The sequence below is a fragment of the Polyodon spathula genome, chromosome 38 (assembly GCF_017654505.1).
Source record: "Polyodon spathula isolate WHYD16114869_AA chromosome 38, ASM1765450v1, whole genome shotgun sequence".
In the NCBI taxonomy this organism is placed as follows: domain Eukaryota; kingdom Metazoa; phylum Chordata; class Actinopteri; order Acipenseriformes; family Polyodontidae; genus Polyodon; species Polyodon spathula.
Genome location: NC_054571.1, coordinates 5,130,866 through 5,155,865, shown reverse-complemented (window position 1 = coordinate 5,155,865; position 25,000 = coordinate 5,130,866). Strand labels below are relative to the sequence as shown.

Genomic DNA, 25,000 nt, shown 5'->3' with positions numbered 1-25,000 from the left:
CAGTGTCTCAGTGTGTCTCAGTGTCTCTCAGAGTGTCTCAGTGTGTCTCAGTGTCTCTCTATCTCAGTTTCTCTCAGTGTGTCTCAGTCTCTCAGTGTGTCTCAGAGTGTTACCCTGACTGTTGAAGTTTAAAGTAGCTGGTAGTGTCTGTCCCTCGCTGTTGTACCCCACCACGCTGGCTCTGAAGACCCCATCTTTAGGGAGAGAATAGATGCAGAGACACGGCTCCCTGAACTCCTCTCTCAGCCCATCTGCTTGTTCCCTTTCTCTAGACAACAGCACAGCATCCCTGGACACGTTCACCACGTTCTTGATGCCTTCCCTTGCTTCCCACTGCACCTCGTACACCCGAATGCTGCCCCGGGCATTCTCCTGGGACAGCTCCTGGAGAGGGGAGAGGGGAAGGGGAGAGGGGAGAGGGGGAAGAGGGGAGGGTTGATGAACCCAGCATCAACAAGGACCCAATAAAGTTAACAGACCAGCAGAAAAACAACCAAGACATTGCATTTAGGGCTTTGAAAGTAGTCTTAATAAAATTTTTTTTTTCATTTTAAATTTGCAATTGGTGTGTTTTTTTCCCTTTAGGAACAGTAAAACACACTGACAATCTGATGCCGATAACTCCCCGTAACAGGGGAGATCTGTGCTGACTGTCTGACGCATGTATGGTGCTGCAGGAAGAGGTCAGCAGCCTCGTAAGATCTGCCTGTCAGTCATGGCAGTGACACGGAGAGGTGGTGAAGAGGGTGTGTTGGCTTTCCATCTCTCTGCGTGGCTGAGAGATAGGCTTTGGGGGATTGCTGGGCCTATAAAATAACACTCTGTTGTTCCCTCAGATCGGCCCCTATGGGACAACAAATGAGAAAGTGGAAGCTATATTGCCAGACCGAGAACGGCCGGAGAACAAAAAGAAAGGATAAACGAGAGAAGAAAATAAATATAGGGGGAGCGGGGAAACCACGGGCAGACCCCAAAAGTATTAGGGAAGAATCTGAGGGAATGGTGGAGTGTAGGGCGGAGACCTGGGCCATGGGGGTAGTGACGGTCGGGGAAACACTGCAGAGTGCAGCACCTTTATTTTGTAGTTTTGATTAATAGTGTTTTATTTTCTCTTTTTCTTTGCACCTTCTGTTTTTGATTATTATTTTGTGCATCTGCATGTGCCCTGACGGTGAAATGTCAGTCGCTTTTACGATTGCTGGTAACAATAGTGCAACGGTGCCACCTTGTGGATACAATAAATCGTGCACCCGAGTGGTGTTTAGAAACTCCAACTTTCTGTCTCCTGTGTTGAATTCCTCACCCTTCTACACTCCCTCATAGCAGTTTACTTCTGCACTGTAATTTTGCAGTTCCTTGGTTGTAATATGTACCACAGTTTATTGTTTTCTAATATGCTTTACCATACCAGCCTGGTTTATAATGCTCATCTACTCTTTACCATGCTTTCACTGTGCTTTATTACACTTTTCTTTTACTGTGGGCTCTTGCATGTGTGCTAATGCTGTCAGCACTGGTGTGACATTGAAAATCAAACATTTTGTTTAATTTTTTTAACCAAGTGTCTTTTCAGTACTAACTCAGTTTTTCACTGCCACCATGATCACTGTGCATCTGAACCTGTCTCAGTGCAGGCTGCAACACTCACCTTCCAGTACAGGATGACATTTCTCTTGTCAGATATGAACCAGACATCCAGCATTCCTACTGGAGCTGAGGGTTGGGAAGAGGGAGGGAGAGGGGGAGGGGGACAGAGAGAGAGAGATGGTATTGATACTAATTGAAGCCATCAGGTCACATCTGTGCCCTCATGAGTTGAAAAAAGTCTTTGTAATGAAGGAAATGATCTCAAATGGCAATGCAGACAGACAGTGGCACTACAAGGGCTTTGCAATGGTTATGTATTACACAAAGGGGCAATGGTAGCACCAAGACAGCTTCAATTGAAAGAGGCTGCCATTTGTAGCACTATAATGGCAGTGCAATAATGAAATACTGGTTCTGTATTATATTGAGGGGCAATGGTAGCACAAGTATAGATCAGATACAATGAGATGAGGATGCAATTGGTGGAATGGGTCCACAGTATGCTAATTACACCCTTCTCAAATGATCTCCAATGACAGCGTAGACAGGCAGTGGCACTACAATGGCAATAGTGGTTCTGTATGGTATAGTTCTGCTAGTTAGGAATAAGAAAGTGAAGTAGAGTAGACAAAGTAGCTTCAGCAAATGAGATTGTTTAAAATGGAAGCTGAGATAAGGTTTGCTCTCTTCTCTGTCTCTGAAGTGCCGTTGCTATACTGGGAAGGCGCTGTGCTGCTAGTCTCTTACCTGCCTCGGAGCTCTGCACTGTGTAGCTGTCGCTCCACTCACTCCACGGGGAGTCTTTGCCACCCATGCAGCTCACCTGGAACAGGTAGCGGGTGAAATGTTGTGGGCTGTCCAGCGTGTACTCGACACCACTTACGTCCTCTGGGTCAGCCTGAAATACACACACACACTCACACATAACATACAAATATACAGCAATACAACACACAGCAACACATTATTATTATGCAATCCATAGGCCCGTCTCAGACTATCTCAGTGCCCAGGTTCATAAACACTCCAGCGCAGTGCACTCTGTTTAGCCTCCTCCTAAAGCACATACAGAACAGTCAGCTAACAAAGACAGACTCACTCACACAGCCAAACAGAACACTGACACACAGAACTAATTGCAGTTTTTAAATCTGATAGTGACTATAAGGATAGGGTTAGATTTAAGGTTTGGGGTATAGTCATGACACGCACAGACTCACAATAAATACACACATGCACACACGCACACACACACAATACCCATAATAACAACACACACAATAATAACGCACACACACACACACTTACAAGCACACTCACTCACACACTCACCTCAGTCCAGTTTCTCACCCCTTCCTCTCTGTAGCGGAGTCGACAATTTCTATTTATATCAGAACCCTTCTCAGTGTCCACATTATTCCACGTCACTGTGATCATATCACTGGTCACTTCGTGGCTTACAAAAGATGGGGCTTCCAGCTTAACTGCGAAGCACAAGAAACAAGAAGAAGGGCCTGTCAACCATGTACAACACAAACAACACAAATAACTTCTGCAAAATAATGGCAATGCCAAGTTTCATGGCAATTGGATAAGTGGTTCGGCAAATATCTGGAACAATGTGAAGTGTGACACATGTATGTATGACCAGCTCCATTATCTCTGCTTTTGTCTCTCACCTCTCTCTTGACCTCCTAGCTCTCACTGAAACCTGGGTCTCCCCTGATAACACTATCACTCCGGCCGCCCTTTCCTCTCTCTTTATCCTGTCCAACTCTCCTTGTCCCTCTGGATGGGGTGGGTGAACATGACTTCTGCTCTCCCTCCCTGCTGTTTTCTGTCCCCCCCTCTTCTCTCCTCTCTCTGTCAGCAACTATGAGTTTCACGCTGCTGAAATCACCTCTCCATGTCGCCTCCTCCTCCTTATTGTTCTCTACCGCCCTCCTGGTCCCCTTACTCATTTTCTTGATGAGCTTGACTTCCTCCTCTCCTCCCTCCCCTCTTCCTCCACCCCTGTTGCTCTATGTGGTGACTTCAACATCCACCTCTCCATTTCTTCCCCTTTTTCATTCCTTATCTTCAGTCTCTCCCCATCCACCACATGTGCTCTGGACCCCCTCCCTGCTCACCTCTTCCAGGCTGCTGCCCCAACTCTACTCCCTTCTCAACACCTCTCTGCTCTCTGGCTGTTTCCTTGCAGCCTTCAAACAAGCCTGCATCACCCCCATCTTAAAAAAAACCCTCTCTTGATCCCTCATCCCTCCAGAACTACCATCCTGTCTTCCTTTTCCCTTTCCTCTCTAAAACCCTTGAGCAAGCGGTACATCACTGAAACTGCTCTTCTCTCAATCACCACACCTCAATCAGCATCTTTGCCATAACCCACTATTTTCTTTAATGACGTTTCAACATGTGTACCCTGATCTGATATTGAGAGCTATGAGGAAAAAAGTTACTGTGTTGAGTGACCTAAATGAGCTCCCTGCGAAATAAAACCCACGTTGATTTAAATGCACCGCGTGTGTAACACATATCAAATAAGCTATGAAATAGTTTTAAAAATATTTTAATAAAAGCAGTTCCCAAATAGTTCAACTTGTATTGGCACGTTGCAATGATGTAAAATTTAATTTACTAAAGCATATATTGTTCAACAGTGTCTTGCACATCTGACAGTTGTAAAATTACAAAGAAATATATATTTCTGTGCACCGATTTATTTATTAATTTATTTTATCTCAGTATGATCTCTAGAATAGGTTTGACAGACAAAGCAAGAAAGCACAAAAGTCTACAGCAATTTGCCGTTACTATATGTTACAGGTTTACTGCATAACTTTACTCCATGAAAAGTGTGATGAGAATGTGCTGTTGCAGACGGGGGTATGTTTGCATTCAGCAGGTGCGTGTGTTTAGTGCCTGAGCCACCAGTAATTCAGGGAGTTGAGAGCTGCGTCAGAGTTCATCAAAGTGTTCTTGTTAGTAAATAAAGTACAACAGATACATTCAATACAGGATCTGTGTCTTTTATTTAAAGAAGAGCTGCACACACTGGAGGGATGTATTAAAATGGGCGGATATAGGATTTGGCCGAATCCGAACCTTGCTCAAAAAGTAGGTATTCGGGCCGAATCCAAAACCGAATAGTGGATTCGGTGCATCCCTGTTCTCTGCTCCTGATGGTCTGTTTCACTTTATAACTGTGCCGTTTGGGCTACACTGTGTGTCCGCTGTCTTTCAGGGACTGATGGACCAAGTCTTACACAGCAGCGTATATTGTATGCAGCAGCGTATATTGACAATGTGGTTATTTACAGCTCCAACTGGCGAGAGTACCTGAGGGCAGCCCGGCTGACAGCCAACTTGCACAAATGTGCATTTGCCAAAAAAAAGACTCAATATTTGGGATTTATTATGGGAAATGGGTGGTTGAAGCCTGTTGCCACCAGGCTTTGATGAACGCGAAAATCCCCAAAACCAAGTCCCAGGTGAGGTCTCTATTGGGGTTGGCTGGTTATTACTGAAGCTTTATCCCCAAGTATGCCACAGTGGTCAACCCCCTGCTAAACTTCACTTGAAAGAGCGCTCCAAATTCAATGAAATATTCAGAAGAATGTCAGGGGCGTTTGACACTATCAAGCAGAGACTTTGCCCGTCCCCCAACCTCATCACACCAGATTTTACCAAAGGGTTCATCCTCCACACGGATGCTTCAGATGTTGGTCTGGGGGAGGTCTTGTCCCAAAAGGTAGATGGAGTAGAACACCCCATCCTGTACCTTAGTAAAAAGATACTCCCTACTTGGGTCCAAAGTCTTTTGTTCGCTATAGTAAAAGGACAATCCAAAAATGAACAAGCTGCTGGAGTGAGTTAAAGAAGGCACCTTGGATAAAGGCATTCGCTAAACTATTAATAATATTAGTACTGTTTTATTCTTTGATTTTCTTTATTACTACAGTATTTGTCACTACTACCACTAATAATAATAATAATAATAATAATAATAATAGCAATGAGATTGTTCATAAAAGTACAATTCCAAGTACAGTACCTGTTTGTGACATTCTGCATCCAGTATTCTGGCTATATCCTATTCATTGAAGAACACAGTACAATCCTCCCAACAAAGTTTCAGTTTTGTTTCAATTGCAAATGCTAATTTAAGTTTTTATTTTTATTTTTTAAAAACAGTATTTAATCATATACTGAAGGCCATAAGCGAGATTGTAAATAGTATATCTACACTGGGCTGACGGTGTTGCTGCACTCGGTACTGTAAGTTACAAGCAAGCATCATACATTTAAAATCAAATTACAGGTACATTTTATTAATCACATTAAAGAAATGAAAAAAGCGATGTTAACATGCTATGTTTATACACACTATAGGGGCTACATTTTGCGTGAGGATAATAACTATTGTTTTGTATTCGATTTTTTTTTCCAGGGTTGGGAAATAACGTTAACAATTTAATAAAGGTAACAACAAGATAACAAAATGTGAATCTTGGTGAGCAGAGTTTAGTAGCTGGTAATTCCAGTCTGTAACTTTGTTTGTAACTTTCAATATAAGTTTATATGTGTTGGGTGTCGTACTGTCCAATTTACCCTTCGTTTCACTGCAGCAGACAAGTCATGTGACACCTACCAGTGCACTGACTGGATAGCATTGCTAGTTGTCAGGATGTTGTCAGGGGTGTTACACGGGGCAATCTTTGTGGGACTTGGTTGCAAGCAATATACTATAGTTGCTACTAGTAAATTGCCTAGACAATTCCCACTAGAGCTGCTGACCAGATTATTATTAATTATAAAATATAATCACAGAATTGTTTTCATTCTCCTGTGATACTAGTAAAATTCTAGACTTTTTCAAGACTTTCATAATGGAGACATGGTTTTTCAGGCATTTACAAGCCCTGGAAATCACTTTGGCATTTTTCCATACTTTTTCCAGACTTACAGACTAGTGTGCAAACCCTGCAATTCATTCAAGTCTCAAGTCAGTTTGTTCAAGTCTCAAGTCAATTCGTTCAAGTCGCAAAAAAAGTGACTCGAGTCGGACTTAAGTCCGAGTCACTGACTTGAGTCAGCAACTCTGCTGGGAAGGTATGTGAGGCTCCAAATAGGAATGATTAATATAAGCATACAAGCCATGGCGATCAATAATCAATCAATCAATAGTTTGTGTCAGTGTGTGTACGGTACCTATGGCCTCCGAGTTGAAGTTCTTCATTTTGGACTGACTCTCTCCCAGGGCGTTCTTGGCGCTGACCCAAACCTTTCCGTCAACATGGCTCACGAAGCTGGACCGCGGGACCATGACAGTGCTGAGACCAACCGGCACCACTGTGGACCACTCAGTACTGAGAGAGAGAGACAGAGAGAGAGAGAGAGAGAGAGAGAGAGAGAGAGAGAGAGAGAGAGAGAGAGAGAGAGAGAGAGAGAGAGAGAGTAGACTGTAGACTGGATCCGAACCAGATACAGAACCAGAGCAATACAGGAGCTTCAGATTAAAACACACTGATTACTCACGCACACCTACTGACACACACACACACTCATACGAACGATTCTTGGTGTTAAGATCTCCTTCCCGACCTGTGAGGGCACTATGTAAAAGGAACAGAATACCCTTAACTAAATGGCACGACAATGTATTCCTTAGGGTAGGCGAAAGCCGATCATTTAAGAAGGGAGCTGAGCTATGGCACCCAAATTCAAAAATTAGTTTGCAACTGCATAACAAGGGGGGGGGGGGTAATGCACAGAGGTATTATAACCCATTTGCTTTATACATATAAGGGCAACAGAAACTAGTTAGGAGTAAAGGAGTATATTTGCAATGATTGTTTCTGTGTTATCAATAATCAATAGATAATTAATAAACCGTGTGATGCACCTGTCCTGTCCTGTACATACCCGCCCATCATGCGCAGGTGAAAGGTGAATTCAGTCCTGAGCAGTGAGTCTGGTCTCAGATGCCAGGAGCAGTTCATTTTTGGCGGCGCCCCATTCTTTTCTTTCATGATGTAACACTGAGGCTGGGAGGGGGGGGCTGGCGGATCTGAATAAACACACACATTGGAAATATGCACTGTCATGGTCCATATACATTAGCATGCACTGTGTGTTTGGACTTTGCATTTTTACAGCCTTTTTACTGAGTAGATCAGTTTTAAAAGTTTGCCCTGTAATTCAGCAGTTTTCGCCCATGCTTCTCCTGTGATTGTACTTTACATTTACCATAGTTTTCCTGGTTTGCCATGTTTTTTAATATGCTTTACCATACCTATCTGTGGTTTACAATGCTTGCCTATGCTTTACCATACCTCTCTGTGGTTTACAATGCTTGCCTATGCTTTACCATACCTCTCTGTGGTTTACAATGCTTGCCTATGCTTTACCATACCTCTCTGTGGTTTACAATGCTTGCCTATGCTTTACCATACCTCTCTGTGGTTTACAATGCTTGCCTATGCTTTACCATACCTCTCTGTGGTTTACAATGCTTGCCTATGCTTTACCATACCTCTCTGTGGTTTACAATGCTTGTCTATGCTTTACCATACCTCTCTGTGGTTTACAATGCTTGTCTATGCTTTGCCATGCTTTCGCTGTGCTTTATTACACTTTGCTGTGCTTTTACTATGGGAAACTTTTATGAGGGGTGTTTGATTTCATTTTTTGTATTGTACTGTAATAACAAGCTGTTACGTTTGTAACGATTTATTAAGAAAGCAAATTACTACACAGAGATGAGTCTTTTAACAGGATTGTCAGGGTGGTCCCAATAAATTAGGCTAGGAACCAATATTCCATAATGAAATATCAGGCAGGTAAAATAATCGACAGTAATCAATCCATTTAAAACACTTTAGTATTCAAAAGCAAGAATAAAAACACATGCCTGTGCATATTATTGCACATAGTAATATAATACACGCTAGCTACAACCCATAATAATCCATACTCACAACCCCCTGTGATGGTTTGCTGGCAGGAGAGGCGGGACTCCAGCACAGGGCAGATGATCTCACAGTGAAGGTGGAGCTCTGCTTCCCTAGGGGCGGGCACAGTGAAGGAAAGGCTGCCACTGGTTGAGTTCCTTTGGAGAGAGCTGTACTGAGTGGTCACATTGAGCCCCTCTGTTACCCGTAGAAACCCTGTAGCACAGCTAAGGGGCAGAGTGGGAGAGAACAGCACGCAGGAGCCCTTGATATCGTGGCCCAGCTCAAAGTGAGGTTCCCACTCACAGCGTAGGCTTGCGACAGACCCTGGGGGCAAAACAGGAGGGTAGAGAAACATTGTAAGATTGTGAGGATACCCTTCCAGTGTCCCAAAGTAAAAGCATAGAAAAGTGTAATAATGCACAGTGAAAGCATTGCAAAGCACAAACCAATATGGTAAAGCATATTACCAAACATGGCAAACCAGAGTAAATGCATAGTTCAAGCATGTGAAAAGCGTGGGAAAAGTGCAAAATTGCCATGCAAATATACTGTGGTAAACTTTTACAGGGATGTGTAATATGGTATCTCAAACAAACAGCAATTGCATTTAAACTTCTTACCTCTTGGAATTAGAATGCAGACTGCCAGAAAGAATGGAATGCACCTTCTCTCCATGGCACATACCCAACACTGTGTGGAGTGGGAGAAGAGAACAACTCAACTTAACACTCCATTCCTGCACACACACACACACACACACACACACACACACACACACACACACACACACACACACACACACACACACACACAATAAAAACCTTGCAGCTGAATAAAAGCAACTACCTTACACTGCAGGCTTCATATAAACATCTCCACCTTTACAATGTTTTTTTTTTTTAATACTAAAGTAAAACTTAAGTCAAGTGTACAAACATTTTGGCTAGTGCAGGGTTAGAAACTCACACAAGCCCTACTGCACCAGTCTTGGGGTTCAGAACTTCCCTCATTGAAGTAATTGACATGATCAGGAGCCAGGAGTTTGAGCCATCTGCCCCGCACCCCTGTTAACCTCACAACAGGAGAGGAAGAGAGGTCGGGGAAAATATGGGACTGGCTGATGGACCCTGAGGGAAACTTCCAGGCGCAACTCCCAGTGGCAATCCATCTGCTGGGTGTTAGAGATGGGGAGTGATTGGAAGCCTTGTAAAACAACACCGCTCGCTGTCCCTCTCAGACATCGCAGCTGTGGTACTCACCTACCTGGCTGCAGGTATGGGAGGGGCCCCATCATCTCCAGTCCCATTGGAAGGGGCCATGCCTATTCCACCTCCACAGGCATGTCCACTCCAGCGACCAAGGGAGAGCCGCACCAGTCCCCAGAGATCAAGGCCGAGCCACACCGGTCACCAGTGATAGAGGGAGACTACCTGCTGTTCCTTTCTCCGCTGGCAGGGGGAGACTACCTGCTGCTCCCACCTCCACCACCAGAGGAGCTGAAGTTATCTCCCAGGGGTCAACTCCTGCCCTATCCTGCAACACAAAGGGCTGCAAAGCCTGCACCGCCTCAGGCTGTCGAGCCAGTACTAAAGCCTAAGTCTGCCAGTTTGCCATCGCCCAGGGAGGCTGGTTCGCCATTGTCGAGGGAGGCCAGTTTCCCATTGCCCAGGGAGACCAGTGCACCATCACCGGGGGAGGCCATTTCACCATCACCCGGGGCTTCGTGGTGTCCAGCAGCAGTAGTTGCACTGGCAGAAATTCTAGGGCAAGAGAAGGGAGCTGCCGGCTACAGAGAAGGGGGGAGAGGTAAAGTGACCACCTCCACCCACAGTAGTGTCACTGCCGGAGTGCCCAGCGCCGCCGCCTCTGCCAGAGTGTCCCATGCTGTGGGCAGCATTGGAGTGCCCAGCACCTCTGCCAGAGTGTCCCGTGCTGAGGGCAGCCTGACTGCTGTCTGTGCCATGGCCACTTCCGGAGTGCACCGCTGCAAGAACTGCCTTTGCCGGAAGAGCCAGCCTTACTGCTGTCAACATTGTCACTGTAGACATAAGAGAAGTTGGGATAGAGTAGGTGCAGTGTAAACCATGAGGGGCCACTGGACGCCCACAATGGAAGTTAGAGATTGAGCAGTGTAAACCGTGGAGGCTGCTGGACTCCCGCAGTGGAAGTGAGAGATTGAGCAGTGTAAACCGTGGAGGCTGCTGGACTCCCACAGTGGAAGTGAGAGATTGAGCAGTGTAAACCGTGGAGGCTGCTGGACGCCCGCAGTGGAAGTGAGAGATTGAGCAGTGTAAACCATGGAGGCTGCTGGACTCCCACAGTGGAAGTGAGAGCTCAAAGTCAAACAGCAGCAGCTCAAAGTCAAACAGCCGCGTGTGTTTTTCTGATAACAAACAAGCTGAAACTCGGAGCAGCTGATTCAAATTCAGCGTCGTTTTGAGACACGGGCGAGGGGAGGAGCCGACAGCACAGCAGAACAACGCAGTTAAACGAGGCAGTCTTCCCAGCGACAGCGAGTGGAAGCGACAGCGAGTGGGAGAAGTACAGGCGTGGAAAAGTACAGAGCAGTTTCGAAGCAGTTGGAAAGCAGATTGACAGTTGCAGAAGAAACTAAACTTAAAAAAAAAAAACCTCAACATGGTCTTCAAGCCTGTAATCTGTGACACCTGCTTGATGTGGGAAATCCGAGAAAACCCAGCGGAGCTAAACCAAGTGTGCGTAAAGTGCCGCGTGATCCAGGATTTGCATAAACTAGTAAGTATGCTAGAAATGGAGCTGGAAGAAGTGAGACAGCAACAGGATCTTGAGGAACTGGCACACCCACAATTCATGGAAGTCTGCATCACCCCTAACAGACTGAAAGCCACCAGGGAGATAGAAGGTCAGAACAGCTGGGTTCAGGTAGGCAGAAGCAGGGAAAAAAAGAAACTTCGTCAAACACAACCACCAGAAATCAAAACAACCAACAGATTTGAGTCACTTCAGAATTGTGATGAGCAGAACCAACAACAAGAGAATGAAAGGAACAACATCCAGGACCCCATTGACAGTGGTGACCAGACAGCAAAAAGAAGGGAGGTCATGATTGTTGGGGACTCCATATTGAGAAACACAGCAAGTTCAGTTCGCAGTTTGGACCCCCTTACTACAACAGTGTGCTGCCTTCCGGGAGCCTCGGTCAAGCACATCACTGAGAACGTGGACAGGCTCCTAGAACGAACAGGAGACGACCCGGTAGTAGTCGTCCACATCGGTACAAACAACATTGGAAGAGACAGACCAAAATCCCTGCAAAATAAATTCAGAGAGCTAGGAAGGAAATTAAAAGAGAAAACCAAAACTGTGGTATTTTCTGGTATACTACCCGCACCTTGCAAAGGACCATATGGACAGCTGGAAATAATTAATCAAAACGCATGGCTGAAGACGTGGTGCACACGGGAAGGCTTCACCTATCTTGATCATTGGACCACATTCTACAACGAGGACTATCTGTATAGACGGGATGGACTGCATTTAAATAACAAGGGAACTAGTCTACTCGGAGAAAAGATCCTCGAGCAGGTTCGGAAGCATTTAAACTAGAAAGGAAGGGGGGAGAAATCAACAAAAAAACAGAAGGGAGACCGCATCAAAACAAGAACAACAACTCAGGTAAGACAACCATTAAATGTATTTATCTAAATGCTAGAAGTATCAGAAACAAAATTCTAGAACTTGAAGCTACTGCACTAACAGGTAACTATGATGTGATAGGTGTTACAGAAACGTGGTTATCTGAGAGTGATGGGGACGAATATAATATTTGTGGGTATACACTGTATAGGAAAGACAGGCAGGACAGAAGAGGAGGAGGGGTAGCGCTATACATAAGAAACAGTCTTGAAGCCCAGGTGTTAAACCTGGACAAAGAAAATAAAACCGAATCAATATGGGTCAGAATAACAGACAAAAATTCAAAAGGCATAATAATAGGAGCATGCTATAGACCGCCAGATTCAGACGGTGAGCAAAATAATCTGTTATACAATGACATTAGAAATGTGTGTAGCAAAGGAGAAGCCATACTAATGGGGGATTTCAACTTCCCCCAAATAAAATGGGAAAACCCGGTGGGTAGCGCGAAGGATGAAATAGAAATGGTGGAAATGACAAATGACTGCTTCCTAACACAATTTGTGAAGGCACCCACTAGAGGGGAGGCATGCCTTGATTTAGTCTTTTCAAATAACGAAGATAGAATAACTAAAACAGAGGTCAGAGAACCACTGGCAAACTCAGACCACAACATGGTCTCATTTGAAGTGTTTTTTAAATCCCCAAAAGTAAAGACTAAAGCTAAGGTTTACAATTTTAGAAAAGCAAACTATGAAGGCATGAAACAGAGACTAACAGAAGTAGATTGGAGTAAAATAGAGAAAACACCCACAGAAGAAGGATGGTTGTTCTTCAAAAATGTAGTACTAGAGGCGCAAAACAATTACATCCCTAAAGTAGACAAATCTAAATGTAAAACTAAATTGCCAAAATGGTTTAATAGATCAATTAAAAAAAATATTCAGCGAAAAAAGGCACTTTACAGAGCATTAAAAAAGGACCAAAAAGAAAGTACGCAGAAAGAGTACACGGAACTGCAAACGCAAGTCAAAAAGGAAGTTAGAAAGGCCAAGAGAGAAATAGAAATGAACATTGCTAAGGGAGCTAAAACCAATTCCAAAATGTTTTTCCAATATTACAACAGCAAGAGAACATTCAAAGAGGAGATTAAATGTTTAAGAGATACAAATGGCAAAATCGTAGAGGAAGAAAAAAAAAATAGCAAATATGTTAAATGATTACTTTTCACAAGTTTTTACAAAGGAAGATACTGACAACATGCCCCACATGTCATCCAGTTCCTATCCAGTTTTAAATAACTTTAGCATAACTGAGGCAGAAGTGTTAAAGGGACTAGGAGCTCTTAAAATAAACAAATCCCCTGGGCCGGATGAGATCCTCCCAGTAGTACTCAAAGAAATGAAAGAAGTAATTTACAAACCGCTAACCAAGATCATGCAGCAGTCTCTTGACACAGGGGTGGTACCGACAGACTGGAAAATTGCAAACGTAATACCGATCCACAAAAAGGGAAACAAAACTGAACCAGGTAACTACAGACCAGTAAGCCTGACTTCTATTATATGCAAACTTATGGAAACTATAATAAGATCCAAAATGGAAAATTACCTATATGGTAACAGGGTACTGGGAGACAGTCAACATGGTTTTAGGAAAGGGAGATCGTGCCTAACTAACTTGCTTGATTTTTTTGAGGATGCAACATCGATAATGGATAATTGCAAAGCATATGACATGGTTTATTTAGATTTCCAGAAAGCTTTTGACAAAGTCCCGCACAAAAGATTAATTCTCAAACTGAACGCAGTTGGGATTCAAGGAAACACATGTACATGGATTAGGGAGTGGTTAACATGTAGAAAACAGAAAGTACTGATTAGAGGAAAAACCTCAGAATGGAGTGTGGTAACCAGCGGTGTACCACAGGGATCAGTATTAGGTCCTCTGCTATTCCTAATCTACATTAATGATTTAGATTCTGGTATAGTAAGCAAACTTGTTAAATTTGCAGACGACACAAAAGTAGGAGGAGTGGCAAACACTGTTGCAGCAGCAAAGGTCATTCAAAATGATCTAGACAAGATTCAGAACTGGGCAGACACATGGCAAATGACATTTAATAGAGAAAAGTGTAAGGTACTGCACGCAGGAAATAAAAATGTACATTATAAATATCATATGGGAGATATTGAAATTGGAGAAGGAATCTATGAAAAAGACCTAGGAGTTTTTGTTGACTCAGAAATGTCTTCATCTAGGCAATGTGGGGAAGCTATAAAAAAGGCTAACAAGATGCTCGGATACATTGTGAAAAGTGTTGAATTTAAATCAAGGGAAGTAATGTTAAAACTGTACAATGCACTTGTAAGACCTCATCTTGAATATTGTGTGCAGTTCTGGTCACCTCGCTATAAAAAAGATATTGCTGCTGTAGAAAGAGTGCAAAGAAGAGCGACCAGAATTATTCCGGGCTTAAAAGGCATGTCATATGCAGACAGGCTAAAAGAATTGAATCTGTTCAGTCTTGAACAAAGAAGACTACGTGGCGACCTAATTCAAGCATTCAAAATTCTAAAAGGTATTGACAGTGTCGACCCAAGGGACTTTTTCAGCCTGAAAAAAGAAACAAGGACCAGGGGTCACAAATGGAGTTTAGAAAAAGGGGCATTCAGAACAGAAAATAGGAGACACTTTTTTACACAGAGAATTGTGTGGGTCTGGAATCAACTCCCCAGTAATGTTGTTGAAGCTGACACCCTGGGATCCTTCAAGAAGCTGCTTGATGAGATTTTGGGATCAATAAGCTACTAACAACCAAACGAGCAAGATGGGCCGAATGGCCTCCTCTCATTTGTAAACTTTCTTATGTTCTTATGTTCTTATGAGAGATTGAGCAGTGTAAACCGTGGAGGCTGCTGGATACTCGCATTGGAAGTGAGAGATTGAGAGAATCAGGGACAGCATAATAGCAGAGCGAGAGTACGTGATTTGAGGTGACATCATTGCAGGAGCGACTGGAACTGGGTGGCCCCCTTACTTCCTGAGTGTAATTTGAAACTCTGCCCATCATCCAGTTTGTGCTCAGCCATCTGGTTTGTAATAAGATGGCACTTTCGATGCAGAAATTCACAATAAACTAACATGTGCAATTTATTTTTAATAATCGAACAATTAATTAAATTCAATTAAATTTGGGACTATATTATACTGCGGATGTATACACAATAAAAGTTTCTGGTTTTGTCTTAATTTAAGTGTGTTTTAATTATCTGTTATTATTTTTCTTCCCACAAATGGCAGGTACTTACATACTTCCACTGTGCTTAACTGTACTTTGTTTATCATGATATAATGCTGCAAGTGTTTATCAGTCAAAAGTCCCTCTCACACACACTAAAGACAGCCTTGCTTCCATGATGCATTGCTCTTATTATATGCTCAATTGTACATACATTAATATATACAATAATTCATATGTGTATTTATTTATTTATTGCAATTATATTGCACTTTTTATACAAAAGTATCGCAAAGCACTGTACAGTACATAGCAGATAAAAAGAACAAACCACAATACATTTGTATAGCATGTCACACATACAACTGCCACAATCAGACCATTTAAATAACAGATTTAAATAACAGTATACACATAATACAAAAGCAGCAATTTTAAAGTTACATTAAAACCCACTAAAATAAGAAAGCCATTGTATAAACGTACGATTTTAGTCTTGACTTGAAAACTGCAACTTGATTTGAATAACCAGCAGCCCTGCATCCTGTGATCTCAGAGTGCGGTTTGGAAGATACAGGGTCGGTAACTCCTGCAAATAACTAGGTGCTAATCCATTCAGGGCCTTGTAAATTAACAGCAACATCTTAAAATCAATTCTATACTGCACAGGGAGCCAGTGTAAAGAGGCCAAAACAGGGGTAATATGTTCATTTTTTTTGGGGGGGGGGGGGGGGGGGGGGGGGGGGGGTCAGAATTCTAGCAGCGGTATTCTAAACAAGCTGCAAGCGGGATATCATACATTTTGGGACACCAGAAAACAGTACATTACAATAATCAATTCTAGATGAAACAAAGACATGCGTTTGTCTCTCAGCATCAGATATGGAAACAACTGGTCTAAGTTTGGCTGTATTTCTGAAATGGTAACTTGAGACTTTAGTAATTTCCCTAATATGAGTCTCAAATGAGAGATCAGGATCAAAGATGACCCCAGACTGTTAATTTCTAGTTTAAGTTTTGATGAGAGACTGCAAGGTTCGAGCTCATGTAATCCTACATTTCCTTTTAGTTGGTTCTATGAGCTTACTAGCATAACTGCTGTGTTTGAATCCAGCCACAAAGTGAATTAGACCAGCATTCTTGATTCTTGTAACTTGTCTTTTTAAGGTTTGCGCTAAACCAGGTTCACCAAACAAAGTCTCTCTCTCTCTCTCTCTCTCTCTCTCTCTCTCTCTCTCTCTCTCTCTCTCTCTCTCTCTCTCTCTCTCTCTCTCTCTCACACACACATACACACACTCCCTAATCCTTTTCCCCGCTCCCCATAATTCCCTGCTCCTCCAGTTTGGACTCACCTCTCTGCTCTTCTCACTATAAGAAACGAAAATCTGCTGCTCTTTCAAATCCTGTCTGTCAGGAATGGAGATAAGAAAAGAACAATAAATAAAGTGAACAACAATGGCCCAGTTCTCACAGAGCGCTGAGGAGCAGGAACATGTGGTTGTGGAGCTCTGACTTGAAGTTTTACTTCCTGTCCCCTGCACTCCAGTCTGCCTGTCTGCTTGCTTGATGTCACATCCTGTTCCAGTATGTTTCTATAAACACAGACTCATGTGAGACTGAAGAAATGTAAAGAAAATCGAATAAAATAAAGCATTTGAACTTGTTGCTCTACTTTACACTTTGTGATGTGATTCAAAACCCATTGTCAGGCACCTCACTAAGCATTTTCTCTCTCCCGAGTCCACAGTAACAGAACAGCAAAGTGTAATGAAGCACAGTAAAAGCATGGTGAAGCACAGAGAGCATGGGGGAAAACTGCAGAAATACATGGCAGACTAAGTGGTAAAGCACTGCTAACCATAAGCAATATAATCATGGGGAAACCAATGGAAACTGCAAAACAATTACTGTGCAAACATACTACAATCAGCAACCAATCTCCTAATGAAATAGCAGACAGGTGACACCTGTCAGTCTTCAGGAAGACTAAACTATTAAAACCTATTGCAAGGACACATTACTAGAACAAAAAGCAGCACAAGCACCTTCTAGCTAAACTTGCTTTAAAGCACAACAGGGGCCATTAAGGAACATTGGCACTAGTCTGCAGAACCCAAATTAAAGTCAAATTATTAAAAAAATAAATGAATGGGTTGGTAGATCTGGTTAACTTGTTAACTGACTAACTTTTTGTCTACTGCGTTAATAACAATTAATTTTTTTCTATCACAGCAGCGAGGACTCGAGTTGAAACGCGTTGACACCGGAGGCGTGCTGTTCTTTTTTTCTTCTGCAAGTTACAAACGGCTAAGCATAGGTGCAGAGAGATTATATCTAATATAACTATCAAGCACAGATCAGCTGCATGCTTTGATTACACAGATCTACATCGTACGGTTCACCAATGGCACTCTGCAACCGCACTCTATACAACTAAGTATTGTGGAAAAACACTCTTATCAGCTCATAGCTGGGGGAGGCAATCTTGCAGCACCACCCAATGCTAAACTAGCACCCTCCACATATATAAAACCACACCCTACAGTGATGCCTAGTTAGGAAATGCTATAGCGTGATACTCAATGAAATGCCTCTTTAAATCACTAATGCCCAACATTTGCTTTCTTTCTCTAACCACTGAATTACTCTGACCCACTGCTTTCCACATTGCAGCCCAGTACTGTAACCACTGAGCTTCTGAAACCCACTGCCTTGCACACTGTAGCCCAGAACTATAATCACTCAGCTACTCTAACTTCCTTCCTTCCCACTGCAGCTTCAGGCAGTGGGAAGGAACCCACTTCCCTCCTTCCCACTTCCTTTAACCACCAAGCTACTTAAACCCCCTGCATTCTACACTCCAGTCTAGTACTCTAACCACTGAGCTACTCAGACCCACTGTCTTCCACATTGGAGCCCAGCACTCTAACCACTAGGTTATTCAAACACACAGCCTTCCACACTGCAGCCCATGGCTTTCACTTTTTCATGATAGTTGGTAAATTGCAAAGTTCAGGACAAGCATGGTGCATCACAGAGAAGTGCAGTGTGGTAAAGTTCAGGACAAGCATGGTGCATCACAGAGAAGTGCAGTGTGGTAAAGCTCAGGACAAGCGTGGTGCATCACACAGAAGTGCAGTGTGGTAAAGCTCAGGACAAGCATGGTGCATCACAGAGAAGTGCAGTGTGGTAAAGCTCAGGACAAGCATGGTGCATCACAGAGAAGTGCAGTGTGGTAAAGCTCAGGACAAGCATGGTGCATCACAGAGAAGTGCAGTGTGGTAAAGCTCAGGTGCTTAAACTGTCCCGAAAGTCTCGGCTAGGACACAGAAACACATTCCAATAGAGCTCCTGCTATCAGCCCTCATTCAGTCTGTCAGATCCGGTGGTCTGCTCTCTATATCCGTACAAACTAAAATGCTTCAAAGCAAATAAACATTTTCAAAAAATGTCCCCCCAAACAAACAAATAAACAAATATTCTCACGTTAAGATCTTTTTATATGCTGTAGCTACCTCTCTGTGCTTTACAATGCTTGCCTATGCTTAACCATGCTTTTGCTGTGCTTTATTACACTTTGCTGTGCTTTTACTATGGGGAACTTACATAACTGTATATAAGGATAGTGTCACTTTCTTCATTACTCTTTACAGAAAGCAGGTTAGAGCACTGAACCTCATTCAAGGAAATCCGGTGCGAAATACAGATTAGGTCCCTTGTGAGGAAACCACAGAAACATTTCCACTCAGAACAAAACTTGAGACACTGGGTGCCATGTCAGATAAAATAAAAACACATCAAGAGATCAGTGAGTCAGTCAGCACGTTCTACACACAATGCCTTCCCTAAAAACTGCAAAAAGCAAGACTTTTACTCCTTAAACTGTTATACTGAGCAAATGACATAACCACTTAATACATAACCTGTATTTAACCAAAATAGTTCTTTAGATTTAGTTTCTCCTTTTTCTTGTTTGAACCTGTTTTGATTATTTTGTGTTCATGCATTCCCCCACAATCCAAAACCCGTAACCAGAGCCACAGCTGAGATCCCAGCCATGACCAGTGGCCTTGCTGGATTTCAGATTGTCGTGCTGGTTCACGACACTAAAGCTCCAAATCAGCAACATACATAATATACCAGATACATTAAAACAAAAAACAAGTGTAATAATAAAGTATTTAGGTTTCTCTATGGTTCATTAAACACTTCATGTTAACTTAAAAACTCAGTACTATTGACGATTTTTTTTCCTGTTTTAAACCCAACTGTGTTCTCACTCAACCTGCCCTGAGAACATAGTTTCCAATTCCCAATGATCTCAACAGCTCTAAGTTTCATTAGAGCTACAGTGAACACAGTGTCTCTGCACAAACTGCAGAGGTTTGAAATCACTGCGTGATTTGATATTCATGAAAGGGTTGCAGACACTTGCAAACACAAGCATCAAGCTCAAATAACCTGGTATGTATAAAGCAACAGCAAGTGTACTTGGGTATCACGTTTGTGCTTTAATTCTTACACGTCACCATCATCTGCTGGCAGCAAGAAAACTTCAATTGACACATCCTGTCCACAGATGTCATATATTACTGCAAACATGTTAAGTACACCACTCTCACCTAAACAAGATAACAGTGTAGACAAAAAAAAGAAGAAAAGCCAGAGTCATCAGGATTCTTACAATCTCACTTCCTTTATTTATAACATTTGTTCAATGTCATTTAAATTGATCGTATTTCTCACAATGCTCTCACTGAAGAAGTGTAAAAATGTTATGTTTAATTTATCTGGGTGTCAGCGTTTAAAAAAAAAAGTGTTATCCACCACTATGAAAACACTCAGTGGTGAATATAAACTCATAGAGGGGTGTTTGGGGGTCCCAGGGAGGTCAAAGGGAGAGGGCCCCTTCAGCACAGGGAGCTGATCTCACTCTTGCTGCAGCCCCACTTGCAGCAGGCATTGGACAGCCCGATCACCACATCCCGCCCCTTCCTGTCCGACGTGCGCAGGGCCTCCAGCACTTCCTCCGAGATGGCGCTGCGGCTCTGCCTGCTGAAGCCCAGACCAGCTAGCTGCTCCCTCCAGTTCTGGCTCTCGTAGTCAGGGTAGTCCTTGTAGGAAAGCCCGGGGACTGTGTCTGGGTTCCAGCTCTCAGAGCCTTCGTCCTCTGGGGCTCGCTCAGAGTTGAAAGAATCAGGAAGATCGCCTGGGATGACGAAGAGGAAGAGGAGAGTTGTATTTAATTGTAGTGAACAAAATAATTCCATAAATCTTACCTTGCACTTGCTACAGAATACACACATGTACAGTTTCAAAGAAACACTTAGCATTGGTATTTTTAATTTAAAACATGATACCTGGTGCCACATTATGTTAAAGAAAGTTAATAGTTTCCATGCCTTATTTTCTGTAAAGATAATGTCCACAGTTTACCACTTGTGGAAAGCGGAGTCCACCACCCAGTGTTATAAGTATGTAAAAACTAATTTCCACATTGAAGACATTTGAATTGAATTTAGTAACTGCCTCAAATTCCTCTGAATTCCAGTGTATCAGCTATTCCTGTGGTTTTTCACCTGAATTCATTACATATTTGTGCCCATTTTTAAAAATATCTTCAGGACTAGAAAATAACATTACAAAATTAAAAAAAAAAACAAAAAAAAAAAACATGTGTTATTCAGATGTTACTCCCAGGCAATCCTTTAAAACTATACTGAAATTCTTAGGCGTTTGCCGACATTATTTTAAAGTGTTACCAGTTTCTATTACAATTCCTAAAGTTCTAGAAAAAGAAATCATTATAAAATAACAACAAAAAAAAAACCAAACATTTGTTACTCCCATGCAATCCTATGAAACTCAACTCATAGAAATGTGTGGCCATTGCTTTAAAGTATTACCAGTTTCTACCAGTATTTCTGTTTACTGTTTTAAAGTTATGGATGAAACATGCTTTCACTAAGCTGTTGCCACTATATATTTTGCTCTGCTTTTTCCATGTCTTTGCCCGGCTCTGATTTCCTTACCTGTGGACGCTCTGGCAGCCCTCCTCCACCTGGACCCTCCGCAGGTGAATATCACGGCTCGGATGAACTCTCTCCCGCACAGCTTCACTCCATAAGTGGGGTTCCTTCCTTCAGACCCCTGGCTGAGCTCGGACGCCAGGACCCAAAGGGTCAGGACCAGGAGCAGCTTTGTCATGCTTGGAGAAGGAGGTGCAAGACAGACAGGCTGCTTTGTTGTTCTGCTACTGCTTGTTCTGCTGGCTGCTTGCTGCTTGGTCTCTCAGTGTTTCACAGACCCTATAATATATATACTCAAGCCCTTGCGTCTGTCCCTGCTCCCTTTCCCTCTCGCTCTCAGGAGATGATGCACGCAGGAGATCTGGAGATAGCAGCAGCATGGAGACTTTTGGAAATGTTAAGGTGTATCATTATGTCATTGTGAATGGTGATTTCTAATTGCAGACATTGTTCGTGGTGTCAGTGAGCTGCTAATCTGATCGGCACTGCCCTTTGCAGATGAGCTGCTTGCTGCTCTGGGAGAAATTTAACAATGACATACCGCTTTCTCATGTTTTTTTATCGCAACGTGTAATTTTTTTAACCTTTTTTTTTGCATTTTTAATTTCTCTCTTTTTTCAGGATTTTTTCTTTTTTTTGAGGTGGGGGCAATTCCTTAAAAATACTTTTTTGTTTTGTGCTTTGCCAGCTTTTCAGGCAGGCAGAAATGAAATTAATAAGTATGGTGTTCTTACCCGTATACCTGCTGGCAGTCCAGTAAGATGCTAGTTAATATTACACCAAGTTGCAATCAGCTGCTGGAACTCACTTGAAAGAGGTTTGAAATCAGACTCTTTCATTTCCATCAGCAGAAGATCTGAGATCATATCCATTTTCATCTGTCTGTCAGCCTCAGTAAGGATTGCGGGCTGGCAGAACTAGGTAACCTTTTGACTTATATATAACTAATATATTGAGACAGTGTTAGTCACTACATAAATAATGTTACAAATCCAAATCCATAATGTTTCATGTTGCGTAAGTTGGTGTTTGTAGTAATAATACAGTGATAGCAATAGGATATATATTTGGCGATACCAGGGTGGTTCAAATCAGGCGCCCCGTTGCCAAATGAGACCTTCAATTTTAATATTGCCAGTAGATCTGACCATCAAGTCGCCACGTTTTCAACTAAGCATTTACAGTATATACAACAGAACTTCGGTTCCCTATCAAGTAACCATTACCTAATGGGTATTTATCCTTAAAGACCATAACACTTGAATAGATATATCAAAGCTGCACACAGTGCCTGTGACTGAACCGCTCAACTGTGATAAAAGGACTGCTGACACAACATTGTCATCATTTTTCCTTTCTCTGACCTGAGAGAGAGATCTACGCACAGGTAAGTATCACTTATATCTGATTTTATCTGATTTCTGATTCGCTTGTGTTTACACTGCTGTGATGTTCTACATGCTTAGTAATTACTAATTAACTTTGTGCATTCAGCCGTGGTTTGGTTAGTCCCTCAGCGGTCTTGTGCCTGCACGAAGACGATGGCTTTGCCGCTCCTTCCCGGGCTTCGTACCATACCGTTTGCACTGTACCATGTGTACCGTACCGTGTGTACCATACTGTTTGTACTGTACTGTGTGTACTGTGCTTGTGCACTGCACCGAACCATGTGTACCATGCTCCATGCACCATACCTTACCACTGTACCGTACCGTACTGTAAGGCAATTTGTTGTCAATGCACTGACTAGAAAGGTGGCATACCTTGATTTAGTCTTTTCAAATAACAAGGACAGAATAACTAAAACAGAGGTCAGAGAACCATTGGAAAACTCAGATCACAACATGGTCTAATTTAAAGTGCTTTTTAAAACCACAAAAGTAACGACTAAAGCTAAGGTTTACAATTTTAATAGGGTTCTCCCCAGGCCTCTTCAGCTGGGCGGGCTGTCCGGAAAAGTGGCTGGCGCCACCCGGCTGAAAAAAACGCTATCGGCCCGTCCTGCAGATGCTACTGTGCCTTTAACAATAAGGATTGACTGTGCTTCTAGCGGACTAGATCAGTTGCGCGTTACTGGGTGAAAAAAACAATCTTGGAACCACATGACAGCTATGTTACGTCTCGACACAACATTTAACCGATCAGAGAGTTGAAGGGGTGGGTTTTCTGTGTTAGGCATTTTGAGAGGCTAAAGCGTTATAAATGACTGCTAAAAAAAAACAAAAAAACGATTACTTTGAAAGCAAAAATAGTGACAATTAATGCAGGAGGTCAAAATAAACCTGCGATCGGCGCAATCCACCGCGTAATACTATATTTGTGCCAGCTACTTTATTAAAAAAGGGTATTCCTTCTGTTGTGATATCGTAACAACATGTACCCAGGCGCTTGTGAGAGATATTGGGGGTTCATGTATAGAGAGAGGCTGTACGCCTTTAAAAAGAAAGGCGTGATAGGATATCAGCTGTTGCCAGCTGACATACAAATGCTTCAGTGCAGCGGTGCTGGATTATTACACTGCGGTTTCATGCAACAGTTATGATGATGATCAAACGAGTGAGTACTGTTGTGTAAAAAAAAAAAAAAAAAAAAAGTTAAAATGAACAGTTGCATTAGTACATTAACAAAATGCCCTGGAAACTTAATAAAGAAAACAATTTAAATGAAGCAATAAGCGCAATAATTAAGCTAAAAAGGAAGTTAAAATGTTACCCTTTTTTTGTACACTCCAGTAACCCTGCCCTATCTTTCCCCAGTCAAATCGTATGTCTAAATAAGCACTTTAATTTACCATAATAAAAAACAGTAATGAAAAAGAAAATGTAGAACATAAAAAAGCGCAACTACATCTAGTCAAGAAAAGCCACACTATTCAAATTCTTTGTCTTGTTATATATTTAAGGTAGGGCAAGTTTATTTTTCTGTTAAAAGTGCTCCTGGTTGCCATGTTCTGCCACCCAGCTGTACAGAATTCCTGGAGAGAACCCTGTTTAAAAATGCCAACTATGAGGGAATGAAGCAGAGACTAACAGAAGTAGCCTGGAGCAAAATAGAGAACACAGCCACAGAAAAAGCATGGCTAGTTTTTAAAAATGTACTACTAGAGACACAAAACAATTACATCCCAAAAATGGACAAATCAAAATCTAAAACAAAATGGCCAAAATGGGTTAATAGATCAATTTAAAAAAATATATCCAGAGAAAAAAAGGCACTTTACAGAATGTTTAAAAGGGACCAAGAACAAAGCACCCAGAAAGAGTACTTGGAACTGCAAAACGCAAGTCAGAAAGGAAGTTGGAAAGGCCAAGAGAGAAATCAAAATGAGCATTGCTAAGGGGGGGGTAAAACCAATTCCAAAGTGTTTCCAAAATTATAACAGCAAAAGAACATTCCAGGAGGAAGTAAAATGTCTCAGAAATACAAATGGCAAAATCATAGACGAAGAGAAAAAATAGCAAATATATGAAGTGTAGTGACTACATTATAAATATCACATGGGAGATACTGAAATTGAAGGAGGAGTCTGTGAAAGAGATCTAGGAGTTTTTGTTGACTCAGAAATGTCTTCATCT

The 25,000-nt window shown here is 42.3% G+C and overlaps 3 protein-coding genes across 8 annotated transcripts in view; 1 reads left to right on the top strand and 2 right to left on the bottom strand.

The window, feature by feature from the left end:
- Positions 1-25,000, top strand: part of LOC121304548 (MHC class II regulatory factor RFX1-like) — a 175,286-nt gene that overhangs the window by 21,043 nt on the left and 129,243 nt on the right. The window lies entirely within an intron of this gene.
- Positions 33-16,924, bottom strand: LOC121304549 (granulocyte colony-stimulating factor receptor-like). The gene is made up of 9 exons (XM_041235734.1): positions 16,749-16,924; positions 9,161-9,230; positions 8,565-8,864; positions 7,510-7,654; positions 6,796-6,953; positions 2,920-3,071; positions 2,335-2,485; positions 1,649-1,713; positions 33-384 (listed from the first exon to the last, which is right to left on the bottom strand). Exons 2-9 carry the CDS (start codon positions 9,213-9,215, stop codon positions 64-66), a joined length of 1,347 nt encoding a protein of 448 aa, XP_041091668.1. The 5' UTR covers positions 9,216-9,230; positions 16,749-16,924; the 3' UTR covers positions 33-63.
- rln3b (relaxin 3b) lies at positions 20,151-22,055 on the bottom strand. Its single transcript, XM_041235736.1, has 2 exons — positions 21,429-22,055; positions 20,151-20,605 (listed from the first exon to the last, which is right to left on the bottom strand). The coding sequence occupies exons 1-2, from the start codon at positions 21,601-21,603 to the stop codon at positions 20,307-20,309; spliced, it is 474 nt and encodes a 157-aa protein (XP_041091670.1). The 5' UTR covers positions 21,604-22,055; the 3' UTR covers positions 20,151-20,306.